The following is a 13,363-nucleotide window of genomic DNA, read 5'->3' on the forward strand; positions in this document are numbered from 1 at the left end:
CAGCACCGGGACCCGGCCCAAGCGCCGCAGTAACACAATGAGCTCATCCCGGGAGCTCCTTCCCCTCCGTCCCGGGCTGCGGGGAGAGGGAGCGGAGGGGGCGCCGCGGGAGCCCCCGCCGTGGCTTCGGGCACCGGTGGCAGCTCGGTGCCATGCGGGCAGCGCCCGGCCCGGTCCGTGCCACCGGAGCCCGCCCGGGGATGCTCGGGCCGGCCGAGCCGCTCCCCGCTGAGCGCGGGCCAAGGCGGGCAGGCGGCCCGCGGCGCCCCGGCCGTGTTTACTCCTGTTTCCCCCGGCTCCATAACAACGGGCCGGGCCCCGTCCCGGGGCCGCCCCAGCCCCGCTCCCCCGGCCCCAGCTCCGCGTCAGCGGCTCGGCGCGCGCCAGCGGCCCCCGGTAACGGGGGCGGGGGCGGACGGGGGCTGCTCCCGAGCCGCACACAGGGAATTTTCTCTCCCTCCGCTGCCAGCGAGCTCCCGCCCGTTTTCTTTCCGCGGAAACGTGCGGAGATGGAGCGGGGCGGGACGGAGCGCGGGACCCGGTAAGCGCAGCCATCCCCGTCCCCGGGCACGGAGCGGCCCCGCGCCGGTGCTGCGGGCGGTGGCGGAGCCGCCCCGCGGGGGGGGGCGGGCGGAGTCGGCCCGTGTGGTTCCGGGTCGGGAGGGAAGATGGCGGCGCCCATGGAGCTGTTCTGCTGGGCCGGGGGCTGGGGGCTGCCCTCGGTGGACCCCGACTGCTTGGCCGTGCTGGTGAGCGGCGGCGGGGCCGGGGCCGGCGGCGGGGCCGGGACCGGGACCGGTGCGTCCCGCCCGGCCGAGCCCCCGCTCCCGCCGCCGCTCTCCTCTCTCGCAGACCTACGCGCGGTTCACGGGGGCTCCGCTGAAGGTGCACCGGGTCACCAGCCCCTGGAGGAGCCCCTCCGGTAAGGGCCCCCATTGGGGCTACCGGGACCACCCGGCCCTCCGCACCGGCACCGCCCACTGCCCCCCATCCCATTGCACCCTCCGTCCTATTACACCCCCTCTCACCCCATTGCAACCCCCGTGCCATTGCACCCCCCTCTCACCCCATTGCAACCCCCGTGCCATTGCACCCCCCTCTCACCCCATTGCAACCCCCCTGCCCGGTTCCACCCCCCTCATTCCATCACACACCTCTCACCCCATCACTTCCCCCTCCCCCATCACGCGCCTCCCACCCCATTGCTCCTCCCTGCCCCATTGCACCCCCCTGCCCTGTTGTACACCCCTCTCACCCCATTGCACCCCCCCTGCCCTGTTGTACACCCCTCTCACCCCATTGCACTCCCCCTGCCCTGTTGCACACCCCTCTCACCCCATTGCACCCCCCTGCCCCTTTGCACACCCCTCTCACCCCATTGCACCCCCCTGCCCCTTTGCACACCCCTCTCACCCCATTGCACTCCCCCTGCCCTGTTGCACGCCCCTCTCACCCCATTGCACCCCCCTGCCCCTTTGCACACCCCTCTCACCCCATTGCACCCCCCTGCCCCTTTGCACGCCCCTCTCACCCCATTGCACCCCCCTGCCCCTTTGCATGCCCCTCTTACTCCATTGCACCCCCTCATCCCAGCACGCTCCCCGTGTCCCGTCATCCTCTCACCCACACCCCTCGCACCCCGTGCCTCCCTGCCCCACCTTACCTGCCCCCCACCGGCAACATGCCCCTCTGCCTTGCACCCCCTCACCCGAGCGTGGGGGCTCTTCCCCTTGGCACAGCCCCTGCCACACCAGGGTGGCACCCTGGGCACCGCTGCCCGCAGCCACCCCTGTCCCTGCCCGCAGGGCGCCTGCCTGCGCTGAAGACGCGGGACGAGGGCACCATCTCCAAAATGCAGCAGATCATAACTCACCTCAGGAAACAGGTAGAGGGGAGTGAGGGGCACCCCCTGCCCGCAGGGCGCAGGCCAGGAGGCATCGGAGCCCCCCTGGGAAGGAGGGGGCTTTGTCACGGTTGCCCGAGTGGCACGGGCAGGATTTACCGCGTGCCCGCCGGATGACACCCGTTGCGTTCGCTCCGCAGAAGTATAACGCCGACTACGATCTCTCGGCTACGCAGGGGGCGGACACGCTGGCCTTCGTGTCCCTCCTGGAGGAGAAGCTGCTGCCGGTGCTGGTGAGTCTCCCTGCGGCCACTGGAAACATCCTGGGGGGGGGGCAGGGGGGCACACAGGGGAATTGGCCGCCCCGAGGTCTGGATCGAGTCCTTGGGGCGATGCCGGTGGGCTCAGGCGTGCGCCCACCTGCCAGGAGAGCCGGAGAACATCACCGGCAGCGGAACCCCAGGAGCCTGGAAGGATCGGGGTGCCGGGGGTCTTGTATGGCAGCAGCGGGTTGTGCAGCTGGGGCCAGGGTCTGGGCTTCGCCCTGATGCTCCCCCAGCCCCTGTCTCTGGGCACCGCCAGTCCTGTGCTGGGCACAGGCTCCGTGGCACACGCCGCGGCAAAAGGCTGCGCTGGCTCCAGCCCTGCACAGCCTGGACGTGGATCGTTCCCTCTGCAGATCCACACCTTCTGGGTGGACGCGAAGAACTACGTGGAGCACACGCGGAAGTGGTACGCGGAAACGGTCCCCTTCCCCCTGAACTTTTTCCTGCCCAACTGCATGCACAAGCAGCACCTGGAGCGGCTGCAGCTCATGTGGGGGGACGGCTACATGGAGGACGAGGAGAAGCTGGAGAAGGAGGTGAGGGGCCCGGAGGGACCCACACGAGGCCAAAATCTCAGTTGGGGTCTGGGGTTCACCCCGGCCGAGCACCCCACTTCAGCGTGCCGCCTGGCCGGGTGGTGACAACGCTCTCTCCTCCTCCTCCAGCTCTACCGGGATGCTCGGGAATGCCTGACACTCCTGTCCCAGCGCCTCGGCTCCCAGAAGTTTTTCTTCGGAGACTCGTAGGTGACCGTAGGGGGAAGGTGCTCCAGGGCCCCGGAGCCCCTCGCACCCAGACGCTGCACCGAGACGCTGCATCTCGCTGCCCGGCCGCGGCGGTGCCACAGCCCACGTGCGGGACAGGACATCCTGCTCCCCCCGGCCTCACCTCTGGGGCTGGGGGCAGAGAGGGCTCCCGAGGAGGAGCCGCTGCTCGCCGTCCCCTGGAGCGCAGTGGGCTGGGGGTGGCCGAGGGGTCCGGGTGGCTTTGGGTGGGATGGCGGGAGGAGACGGGAGGGCCGGTGACCCAGTTGCGGGTCTCTGTGCCCCAGGCCGGCCTCCCTCGACGCCTTCGTCTTCAGCCGCCTGGCGCCGCTCCTGAAGGCGAAGCTGCCCAACGGGAAACTGCAGCAGCACCTGAAGTCCTTGCAGAACCTGTGCAACCACTGCACCTCCATCCTCAGCCTCTACTTCCCCTGGGACGGAGGTGAGATGCAGCTCCCCGCCTCACCCTGTGGGCTCGGGATGCCCCGTTCCCCCATCCATGCTCCCGCTCTGCCTCCCCAGGGGAGCCCCCGGCCAGTGCCCCACGGACCGCGGGTGCTGACGGCGGCGAGACGGAGGAGGACCCCCACAAACGGCGCAACCAGCTGCTGTCGGTGCTGGTGGGGCTGGTGGCCATGCTGGGCTACGCCTTCCTGAGCGGCATCGTCTCCATCCAGCGCGGCAGCGCAGGGCCGGCTGGCCGACAACCCATTGCCTTGGAGGAGGAGGAAGAGGAGGAGGAGGAGTGAGGAAGAGCTGCACAATCATTATTCCTCCGCTCCCTGGAACTGACTGTTTTTATGCCGGGAGCCTGGCAGTGTCGCTCCCCACGGGTGCCCCGCCGGGAATCGCAGCCGCCTCCGCGGGGAGTGCTCCTGCCGCCCCAATAAACTGCCCTCTCTCCGCCTGCGCCCTCTCGTCCTCCTGCCGAGCTCAGGGCCCTTCCCAGTTTCCCCAGTTGCAGAGGCCGGAGTGGGGTTCGCTGGGGCTGTGGATAGGGCGCAGGGCAGACCCACCGGTTTTAAGGTGCCTAAAAGCATCTGTGGGCATCTCGGCAGCATCCCCCCCCCTATATCCTTTCTCCGGCTGAGTCCTCCGCCTCTCTGCAGCATCCCTGCCCTCCGGCTGCTGGGCACAGCGGGCACCAGGTCCACCCCATGCCACGCTGCTGCCAGCCCGGCTTCCCCAAGAGCTGCGGCACAGCCGGCAACAGTCCCGTTCCGGCTACCTGCCGCAGCGGAAACCAGCGGCAAGGGAGGCCTGGGCTCATGGCAGGATGCGACCCCGGCGCGGGAGGATACAAGCAGTCCCTGCTGCGGGAGGGACGCCGGGAGCCCAGCCCCCTGCCGCGGTGCGAGCAGCGGTGGCTGCAGCAGGAATCCCTCCAGCGCTGGCAGCTCTTTGCGTTCCTCTGCTCCTGCCAGCGACAGGGAGTTCCCGGCAGCTGGCACTGCCAAAAGCACGTCGCGCGGTTAAGCGCGGCTCCGCGGGCTGCGGAGGCAGCCGTGTGCCCCGGCAGCGCCGTGGTGCTCCCTTGGGACAGCTGGTGTGGGGCTCCGCGCCGGCGTTGGCCACGCTGCTGCGGTTTCCTCTGGCCGCCGCCAGTTTACAAGCGCGCGGATGGAAACGCGGCGGCCGGCCAGGCTTTGCCTGCGTGCTGGCTGCCGTGCGGCACACAGCCCTCGCTTGTTCGGCTGCCGGCCGCCGCCACCACCGGCATCCTGACACCGCCACCGCGGGCACCCTCGGGATCTGGCTGTGCCCGGTGTCCCTGGGCTGAGCGTCCTGGGCACGCACCCCAGGCGGGTGCGATGTCTGGGGGCCCCCGCGTCGTGCCGGGAGCGGTGCCGCGGTGCCGTGCTGGGGCTGGTTGCGGAGCCTCCCCCACGCCGGCCCAGTTTGAGGGGCCCCACCGGGAGGAGGATGACTCAGTGCAGCCCCCCCTGCCGTGCCCGCTCCCCCATAACGTCACTCAGGAAGTATGTGCCCGACACTCCCGGTTCCCATTAGCTGGGGAGGGGGGTTGATGGCTGCTCCGGCAGGAGAAACCACAGCACACGGCCGCCTGCTCCAGCCAGGAGGAGAAGCCGCGGCTGCTGCCGTCCAGGCGCTGCACTAAATCCCGGCGCTGCGTCCTGGCTGCTGCCCACCTCGGCTCCCTGCCCGCTGCTGGCCCCTGCCCTGCCCAGAGGATGCCGCGGTGGGCAGAGAGGAGGGAGATGCCGCCCCTCGGGGTGATGGCTCCCTGCGTCCCTGCAGCACGGACCTCATCCCTGGTTGGGTGCCCCAAGGAACCTGGGAAGAGGTGGGATGGAGCCCGTGGGGCTCCCCAGGTAACTCCGGCCTCAAACCTGCCTCCTCCTCCTCCTCCTCCCAGCACGGTCCTGCCCGCTGAGCGGGCAGCGGATGCGCAGGCGAGGTTGTAGAAAACCTGTTTATTTTATGAAAACACCTAGAAAATAGCGGGACTTGCAGCCCTCGGATCAAACAGGTTCCCTGGAGCGTTGCAGGGACTGTGCTGCAGCCCCAGCCCCGCGCAGGGGCCCATCCCCGAGCCCTCCACTGGCACCGTGCTCCCAGTGCCGGCACGTCCCTCCGCCAGCTGCGGCCGCGTTAGGCTGGCTGCTGCCACAGGAACGTCTGGATGGAGTCGCCGGGAGCCGTGGCCCCAATGAAGCCGACCCGTGGGTCAGAGATCCCGAAGGACACGTCTGTGGGGGAGCTATGGGGATGCGAGAGGGGATGCAGGTCAGAGGGGGCAGCCGGGCTCCGAGGCGGGCGCATGGGGCTGAGCCACTCACCGGTTCAGGACCACCAGGACGACGGCGCCGTCTGGGCGCAGGAAAGCCGAGTGCTCCAGGTCGCACCGGCGGCACTTCTTGGAGACAGCCAGCCCCACGCGCCGCGAGCCCTCGGGGATGAACTTGCTGCGGGGAGAGGAGCGGGAGAGGGATCGTGCCCCCGCTCCCAGACTGGCAGCAGCCCCTGAGCACCCCCCAGCCCCAGCCCACCTGAAATGCCCCAGGTGGTAGAACATGGGCTGCTTGTAGAAGACGTCCTTGCTGCTGTCCACGATGACGGGGCTGTCCACGTAGTTCTTGCTCCAGTTGGGGCCTCCTTCCATGTCCAGGGCCAGGTTCCAGTCGGTCCAGCCGGTCACGTAGTTGTTGAAGTTCTGTGGGTCAGGTGACGGTGCTGAGCTGCAGGCGGGCACGAGTGGTGGCCAGCGCATTGGCGGCCGCCGCCGAGCCCTACCGTCAGGATGCTATGGCTGTACTTGCTCCCGCGGTCCCAGCCGCCCAGCACCACCCTGGGCTCCCAGAAATAGGAGCCGGTGGAGGCTTCCGTGGAGAGGAGGAAATAGTCTGGGAAGAGGTGATGGGTCATGGAGAGCGTGAGGTCGATGGGCGCCAGGAAATCCAGGTACCAGTGGATGCCGATGCCGCTGATGTACCTGGCGGCCACGGGGTCTTTGAGAACCTGGTAGGAGAAAGGAGTCACCAGTGCCCAGGGCTGGGAATGCTGCTGTGGGGCCGGGAGAGCTGCCATGGGGACTCACCACCTGGGCCCAGTAGGGCAACATCACCCTCTGGTCATCCAGGATGATGAGCTGGACATGGTGGTGGGAGCTGTTGGCCAACGCGGGGCCCAGGTCCCGTGCGATGAAGTCCCGCTGGTGCTCGGGGGAGAAGCCCAGGCACTGGAAGGGGTAGAAGACGATCTCGCCGGCCGTGGGCTCGTTCCCCGCCGTCACTGCCCAGAAGGTCAGGTTGTGCTTGGCGTACTCATCCAAGAATCTGGGCGCGGGGGCAGACAGTGAATGGTCCCATCGTGGCGGCGCCAGCCCCAAACCCCGGGCACGGTAACCCCGGTGTCCACTGCGCTCCCGTGGCCCCTCACCGGATGAAGTACTTGGCCCAGGCGCGGTGGTACTTGTCGCCGGGGCTGCCCTTCAGCGTCCCCCTCCCCGTCATCGCACCGTTTGTCTTCATCCAGACCGGGGAGGTCCAGGGGCTGGCATAGAGCGACAGCGGCCGCTTGGCCATTGCCTGGGCTGCCTGGAGGATGGGGATCTGGAGAGAACCGGCATGGCAGTGAGCTCTCAGAGTCTGCCCCAGAGCTGGCATCGCAGGCAGCAGGATGAGTCCTCTCCCTCCCCATCAGTGGGAAGGTGCTCCCCTTCCCCATCCTGTCCCGTCCCATCCCGTCCCATCCCATCCCGTCCCATGTCATCTCTTCCCATCCCATCCCATCCCATGTCATCCCATCCCATCCCATCCCATCCCATCCCATCCCATCCCATCCCATGTCATCTCTTCCCATCTCATCCCATCCCATCCCATCCCATCCCATCCCATCCCATCCCATCCCATCCCATGTCATCTCTTCCCATCCCATCCCATTCCATCCCATCCCATCCCATCCCATCCCATCCCATCCCATCCCATCCCATCCCATGTCATCCCATCCCATCCCATCCCATCCCATCCATCCCATCCCATCCCATCCCATCCCATCCCATCCCATGTCATCTCTTCCCATCCCATCCCATCCCGTCCCACCCGTCCTGTCCCATTCCATCCGTCCCATCCCGTCCGGTCCCATCCCATCCTGTCCCGTCCCATCCTGTCCTGTCCCACCTTCATCCGTGTGTCCTCCTCCGTCAGGTTGAAATGCTTCAGCTCAAAGTCACCCTCCGCGTCAGCGTAGGTGTACAGGCGGACGGAGAAGTCGGTGCTGGCCATGGGGACGCGCACCAGGTTGTACTCGATGCCTGGGGACAGGGCAGGTGGTGACGGGCAACCCCAGGCTGGATTCGGGGGGTGCAGTCCCCCCAGCCCCTCGACCCCGAGCAGGGGAGGCTGGATATACTGGCTCCACCACCTGGCAGCATCGCCCTGCCCAGGCTCACCTTCCTCGGAGAAGTAGGAGCGGAGCAGGTGGTTCTGGGCATCCTTGGACAGGGACTGGATGTTGATGGCAGCCGAGTCGGTGACGGAGCCGCCAAAGCCCTTCACCTCCTGGTACCGCTGCGCCGTGTTCAGGGTGAGATGGAAATCTGCAAGGGACGAGCAGCGTGGCAGCTGCTGCGTGGGAACGGGCTGCGTCCCTCGGAGCGTGGGCAGGCGTCCGGCCGCGGCGGGTACCTGGGGTCTCGGCGTTGTGCTGGAAGCTCCCCTGGCTGCGCTCCAGCCGCTTGCCAGCCTTGCTGCTCTCGTACTTGATGTAGGTGCCCGGGGCCGGCAGGACCACGGGGTCCAGCGTGTCGCAGTATGTGGCGCTGCAGACACACACCAGCGAGCCGTGGCCGAAGTCCTTGGCATCGCAGGGCCGGGCGCCTGCGGCGGGAGGAGAGAGCGGGCAGGCACAGAGGGCTGCGGCAGGAGCCCGGCTCACCGCCACGGACACTGACCCCACGGCTTCGCCGCCCCGAACCGCTCACCTCCGCAGCCCTCCACTCGGGGACGTGGCCCCAGCGCTTACCTGCTGCCTGCGACGCTGCCAGCGCCAGCAGGATCCAGCGCAGGACACCGGCACACCCAGGCCCCATGGCACCTCTGCTGCCGTGCGGCTCGGACAGACGCCAAGGGCAAGCACCGGGGCTGGGCACAGGGCGGTGGGCGTGAGCAACCAGCTCCTCTCGCCTTGTTCCAGCCCTGCACAGGGACAGAGACCCAGGGCAGGGATGGCCCTGGCACCCCCCTGCCCGGGAGCCTCGGGGAGCACCAGCATCCCCTGCCACCCTGCCTGCTCCCCGCAGCCCCAGCCCTGCACTTGCCTTTCCCTCCCACCCCACCGGTGCCCATGGATGGCTCTGGCCACATCCCAGCGGGGGTGCATCCCGGGTGCTGCCCCGCACCCACTGGCCCGGTGTTCCAGCCACCCAAGCCAGCTGCACCTGGCAACTCATTTCACTCCCATCATCTTCCTCCCACTCCTTCTCTCCCCTTGCTCGTCGCACAGCCGTGCCGTGCCATGCCGTGCCATGCTGCTACACATGTCCCCGGTGCCTACCAAGCCATGGCCAGAGCAACCAGCTCTGTGTCCCCAAGCCCATGAGCGTGGTGGCCAGGACTTGTCTGGCCAGAGCAGTTTGGGGCTTGAGCCCCCTGCACAGGAGGGTCCCACATTCCCTTTCTCTCTGTGGGTGCTCCCACTCTGCCCTGTCCTTCCCGTAACGCTGGGCAAGGAGCTTTTCGAGGAGGGCATGGGAGAAGCCCCCTCCGGACCCTGGTGACAGGCTGCTGCCCTCGGGCAGGGGAGGTGGGGGTGGGACAGAGCCCCCTCGCTGCTCCGGAGAGCGTGCAGGGATGGGGACCAGGGCCAGCGGGGGGACCGGACCCATTGCCTCCTGCTCCCCGCCCGGGCGCAATGCCCAACCAGGGCCCTGGGCACCACCTCAGCCTGGTCCCACTGTCTGGGGCCATCCCTGTCCCCACTGGCTGGTGAAGCTGCTCCAGACCCAGGGTACTCACCAGAAAACCCTCTCGCCGCGTCTGTGCCGGCAGCGGGGCGGCAGGACTGTGGCTGCGCGTGGTGGGAGGTGGCAGCGGCTGGCAGAGCAGGAAAGGTGAGTCCGGGAGAGGATGGCTCATGGGACTCTGCCTTTGAAGAGGAGCCCGGGGATGATTTTGCAACATTGCTCCAGCGAGAGCTGTCACCACTCAACGGCAGCATTTGCAAAGCTCTGCCTGAAACTTTCCCCGGTGGCCCGAGGGGAGACGGCGAGGGCGGCCGGAATGCCCACCAGCCCCCCGAGGTGCCTCCATCACCCCTGCAGCCCCCTCCACCCAGTCCCAGCTCCTCACCCCACGAAGGTGCCTGTGTCTCCCGTGACACCCTCGTGCAGAGATGGGGTTGGCCATGCCCACCCAAGCGTTTCTGCTGGGGTCCTGTGGCTGCTCGGCCTTGACTCCCGCCTGGCAGTGGCTCGGCTTTGCCGCGGACGCAGGCAAGACCAGTGCCACGGCTGGTGCCACGACCGGGACCCGCGCCCCACTTGCAGCCGCACCAACCACCATCCCAGTGCGGGGCACACCGGGGTCACGGGGAACCCCGCCAGCCCCCGGCGCGGCGGGGACGGCTGCGCCCCGCTCCCTGGCATCTGGCTGAGATGGTAATGGGCTCAGCGGGGGCTGCGGGTGCTGCCTGCTGGGACCCCGCTGGCCCCTGCCGTGGGGCTGTGCCCCCCATGCTGCAGCCCATGCCCGCGGCTGGGCTGGGTGGAGCAGGCTGTGGTGGTTTATCATCTGCAAAACAAGTCTGGGCTCCGCACCTTCTAATTTGGGATCCTTCCTAATTGCAGCCCCGTCAGGAGAAACCAGAGTGAGGCAGAGCCACGAGAGAGGCGACATCTGCCCAGCCTGGCCCCGGTGCCCCCCACCACAATGCTGCTTGTGCGGGCGGCCAGGGAGGCAGCCCCTTGCCCAGGGACCACAGCCCCTTGCCTGGGCACCACAGCCCCTTGCCCAGGGAGGCAGCCCCTCACCCAGCGACCACAGCCCCTTGCCCACAGACTGCAGCCCCTCACCCATGGACTGCAGCCCCTCACCCACGGACTGCAGCCCCTCACCCACAGACTGCAGACCCTCGCCCAGGGAGGGCAGCCACTCGCCTGGGCACCACAGTCCCTCACCCAGAGACCGTAGCCCCTCACCCAGGGACCACTCCTCCCACCGCAACAGGAGCAAGGACCCCCCCGGCCCAGTCTGCAGCTGGTGGGGATGATCTCTCCAGCCTCATCCCAGCCCCTCATAACCACCACTGAGGATGTGCCATCCCTCAGTTTCCCCGGCAGCTTTTCGGCACGGCAGGAAGGTACCAGCCCTGTGGCAGATGCGTTTCCAGCTGGCTGGGGAGCCTGGAGCCCACCCGGAGGGGCTCTGCCTGTGCCCTCCCTGCATGGCAGAGCTTTGATGTTCCTCGGGAAGCACAACCAGCCCAGATGCCGTTCGGGCCAGCGATACCCAGGAACACTCATAAAAGCTCAGGACGGGCAGATGTGCCCCATGAGCAAGGCTGAGCCGGAGCCTGGTGCTGCCTTCATGCCGCACTCCAAGAAAACAGCTGTTAAACCTCTTTTTTTTTTTTTTTTCCCATTTTTCCCCCAACATCAGCAACTCCGCAGCTTGCGCACGAGGGGAGTTTGCCAAGGAGAGCTCTGGCTTTCTCATTCCAGGACTTCAAAGACGCTGGTAACGTTCCCAAAGGCTGGAGCAGGCAAATACTGCAACTGGTATTTAAGGAGAGCAAACAGGACGGGCAGGTAATTGCGGGCTGCCAGCTCCATGCCAGCCCTGCCGGAATAGAGGGGAGTCTGTCCGGAGGCCACGCCGGCCGAGGCCAGCAGTGAGAGCCCTGAGATGGCATCAACCTAATTTTGTCTGCGAGGTTTGCTGGATGGAGACACCGATAGAATTTACTCAGCTTTTTCTACAGCATCCGCCCTGGTGCAGCAGGACGTTTTGATTCAAAATGAAAAAAAAAAAAAAAAAAAAATAGAAAACCGGTAGGCTGGGGAAAACCAACAGCACATATGAAACAAATCAAGAGCTGGCGAGCGGCTGAGGCTCCAGCTGCAGCGATAAACAAGGCGGCCACACGCAGGCCACGGGGCCGGAGCCCTCCAGGGCACCCCTCGCCCTTCGCCGCCTCTCCGAGGAAAACCGAGTCGTTTCCGAGAGCGCAAGAGGAAACACTGACGGGGACGGCGCATACCGCAGGGAGCACGTCACGGCTTTACTCGGCGCCCGAGACACACGCGAAGGTTTCGAGGGAGCCACGTGTGGAAGCGCGGTCCGGGAGACGGCACGGCGGGCGCTTCCAGGAGGCTGCGGGATTTGGGGGGACGGGGGAGGCTGGGAAGCGCCAGCAGCCTTGGCCGGATCTCGGCGCCGGGAGCACACGTGGCTCCTTGCGCGGGGACGGGACCCCGGTCCCTCCTGCACCCCCGGCAGTGGGTCACCACCTGCTTCCGCCGTTGAAGGATGCTGGAAGGGGGTGCGGGAACAGCAGAGCCCCCCTGCTCTTCCCTGCCTGTCACTGCCGGTGCTTCCACAGGAATGTCTGGATGGAGTTGGCTGGAGCGACGGTCTCGATGAAGCCAACGGCGGGATCCCGGATCCCAAACGGCACGTCCCAGCCGGACCTGGGGATGGAGAGCGGCTGAGCGGGGCAGCGTGGCCGGTGCTAAGCGCCCCCCTGCCCGGGCTGCCCCACCAACCTGTTGAGGACCACCAGGACGAGGGCCCCGTCCGGGCGCAGGACGGCCACGTGCTCCAGCTGACAGATGAGGCACCGGCGGCTGCTGTGCAGCCCCACGCGCCGCGAGCCCTCAGGGATGAACTTGCTGTGGAGAGAGGAGTGGGAGAGGGATCGTGCCCCCGCTCCCAGCCCCTGAGACCCCCAGCCCCAACCCACCTGAAATGCCCCAGGTGGTAGAACATGGGCTGCTTGTAGAAGACATCCTTGCTGCTGTCCACGATGACAGGGCTGTCCACGTAGTTCTTGACCCAGTTGGGGCCCCCCTTCATGTCCAGGGCCAGGTTCCAGTCGGTCCAGCCGGCCACAAAGTGGTTGAGGACCTGGGTGGGCGGAGAAGGGGCTGAGGGGGCTGAGCCGGACCCCCAGCCCGGTGCAGGCGTTCCCGGGGGGCCGTACCGTCAGGATGCTGTGGCTGTAGCTTTCCCCTCGCTCCCAGCAGCCCAGGGAGACGGAGAAGCGGAAGGTGAGGAAGCCGCTGCAGGCCTCCGTGTAGAGGAGGAAGTGGTCGGGGAAGAGCTTGTGGGTGGCCTCCAGGCTGCAGCCAGCCGGGACAATGCTGTCCAGGTACCAGTGAACCCCCACGCCGGCCACGTAGCCAGCAGCCGTGGCATTGCCCAGGACCTGGGGGGAGCAGAGGAGACGCCTTGCACTGGGGCCACTGGTGCCCTGAGCCCCGTGGGGATGGACGCCCAGACCCCATGTGCCAGCAGGGTCCCTTAGGGCCACCTGCCCCCCTTGTGTCCTCTCCTGCGGGCACCACAGGCTCCCGCGCCTGCAGCCCCCTCCCTTTGGCACCTGCACCTCAAGCCACGAGCGGCTCTGGCGTGGCTGCAGCACCCTGCTGGGTGCAGAGCAATGGTTTGGGGGGAAGACATGTCCCTCGGTGGGCTCGTCACCCCCCGCCATGGTTCCTGCTGCTGCCTGGTCCCCCCTCTGCATCCCTGCCAGGGTGGTCTTGCACCACAGCCCTGCCCGGTCCCCAAGTGCTGCTGATTCGAGGTGAGGGAGGCACGTGCTGCCCCTCCCCGGCAGCTCCAGCCCCCCCTGGAAGCGGCAGCAGGAGGATGTTTTAACCTTTCCTTTTAGTTTAAGGTAATTCCCATGAACTTCAGCACGGCAAAGGGTGAGCCGAAGCAACCGGAACTCTGCCTGGAGAAGGAGCTGGC

The 13,363-nt window shown here is 67.4% G+C and overlaps 3 protein-coding genes across 3 annotated transcripts in view; 1 reads left to right on the plus strand and 2 right to left on the minus strand.

The window, feature by feature from the left end:
• The first annotated feature begins 668 nt into the window (after positions 1-668).
• On the plus strand, positions 669-3,682 carry MTX1 (metaxin 1). The gene is made up of 8 exons (XM_086628397.1): positions 669-749; positions 853-922; positions 1,806-1,885; positions 2,044-2,136; positions 2,523-2,705; positions 2,835-2,911; positions 3,221-3,375; positions 3,456-3,682. Exons 1-8 carry the CDS (start codon positions 669-671, stop codon positions 3,680-3,682), a joined length of 966 nt encoding a protein of 321 aa, XP_086484523.1.
• Positions 3,683-5,546: 1,864 nt separating this feature from the next.
• GBA1 (glucosylceramidase beta 1) lies at positions 5,547-8,484 on the minus strand. The gene is made up of 10 exons (XM_086628372.1): positions 8,418-8,484; positions 8,081-8,272; positions 7,846-7,992; positions 7,574-7,707; positions 6,834-7,006; positions 6,493-6,730; positions 6,189-6,413; positions 5,945-6,108; positions 5,735-5,860; positions 5,547-5,655 (listed from the first exon to the last, which is right to left on the minus strand). The coding sequence occupies exons 1-10, from the start codon at positions 8,482-8,484 to the stop codon at positions 5,547-5,549; spliced, it is 1,575 nt and encodes a 524-aa protein (XP_086484498.1).
• Positions 8,485-11,972: 3,488 nt separating this feature from the next.
• The window catches only part of ASH1L (ASH1 like histone lysine methyltransferase), a 60,212-nt gene continuing 58,821 nt past the window's right edge, over positions 11,973-13,363 (minus strand). Inside the window, exons 24-27 of the mRNA XM_086628283.1 lie at positions 12,594-12,818; positions 12,354-12,517; positions 12,157-12,282; positions 11,973-12,081 (exon numbers count right to left, since the gene is read on the minus strand). Of these exons, the coding sequence (XP_086484409.1) occupies positions 11,973-12,081; positions 12,157-12,282; positions 12,354-12,517; positions 12,594-12,818 (624 nt within the window). The remainder of the gene's footprint in view (positions 12,082-12,156; positions 12,283-12,353; positions 12,518-12,593; positions 12,819-13,363) is intronic.

The sequence above is a fragment of the Tauraco erythrolophus genome, chromosome 30, assembly GCF_009769465.1.
Source record: "Tauraco erythrolophus isolate bTauEry1 chromosome 30, bTauEry1.pri, whole genome shotgun sequence".
In the NCBI taxonomy this organism is placed as follows: Eukaryota; Metazoa; Chordata; class Aves; order Musophagiformes; family Musophagidae; genus Tauraco; species Tauraco erythrolophus.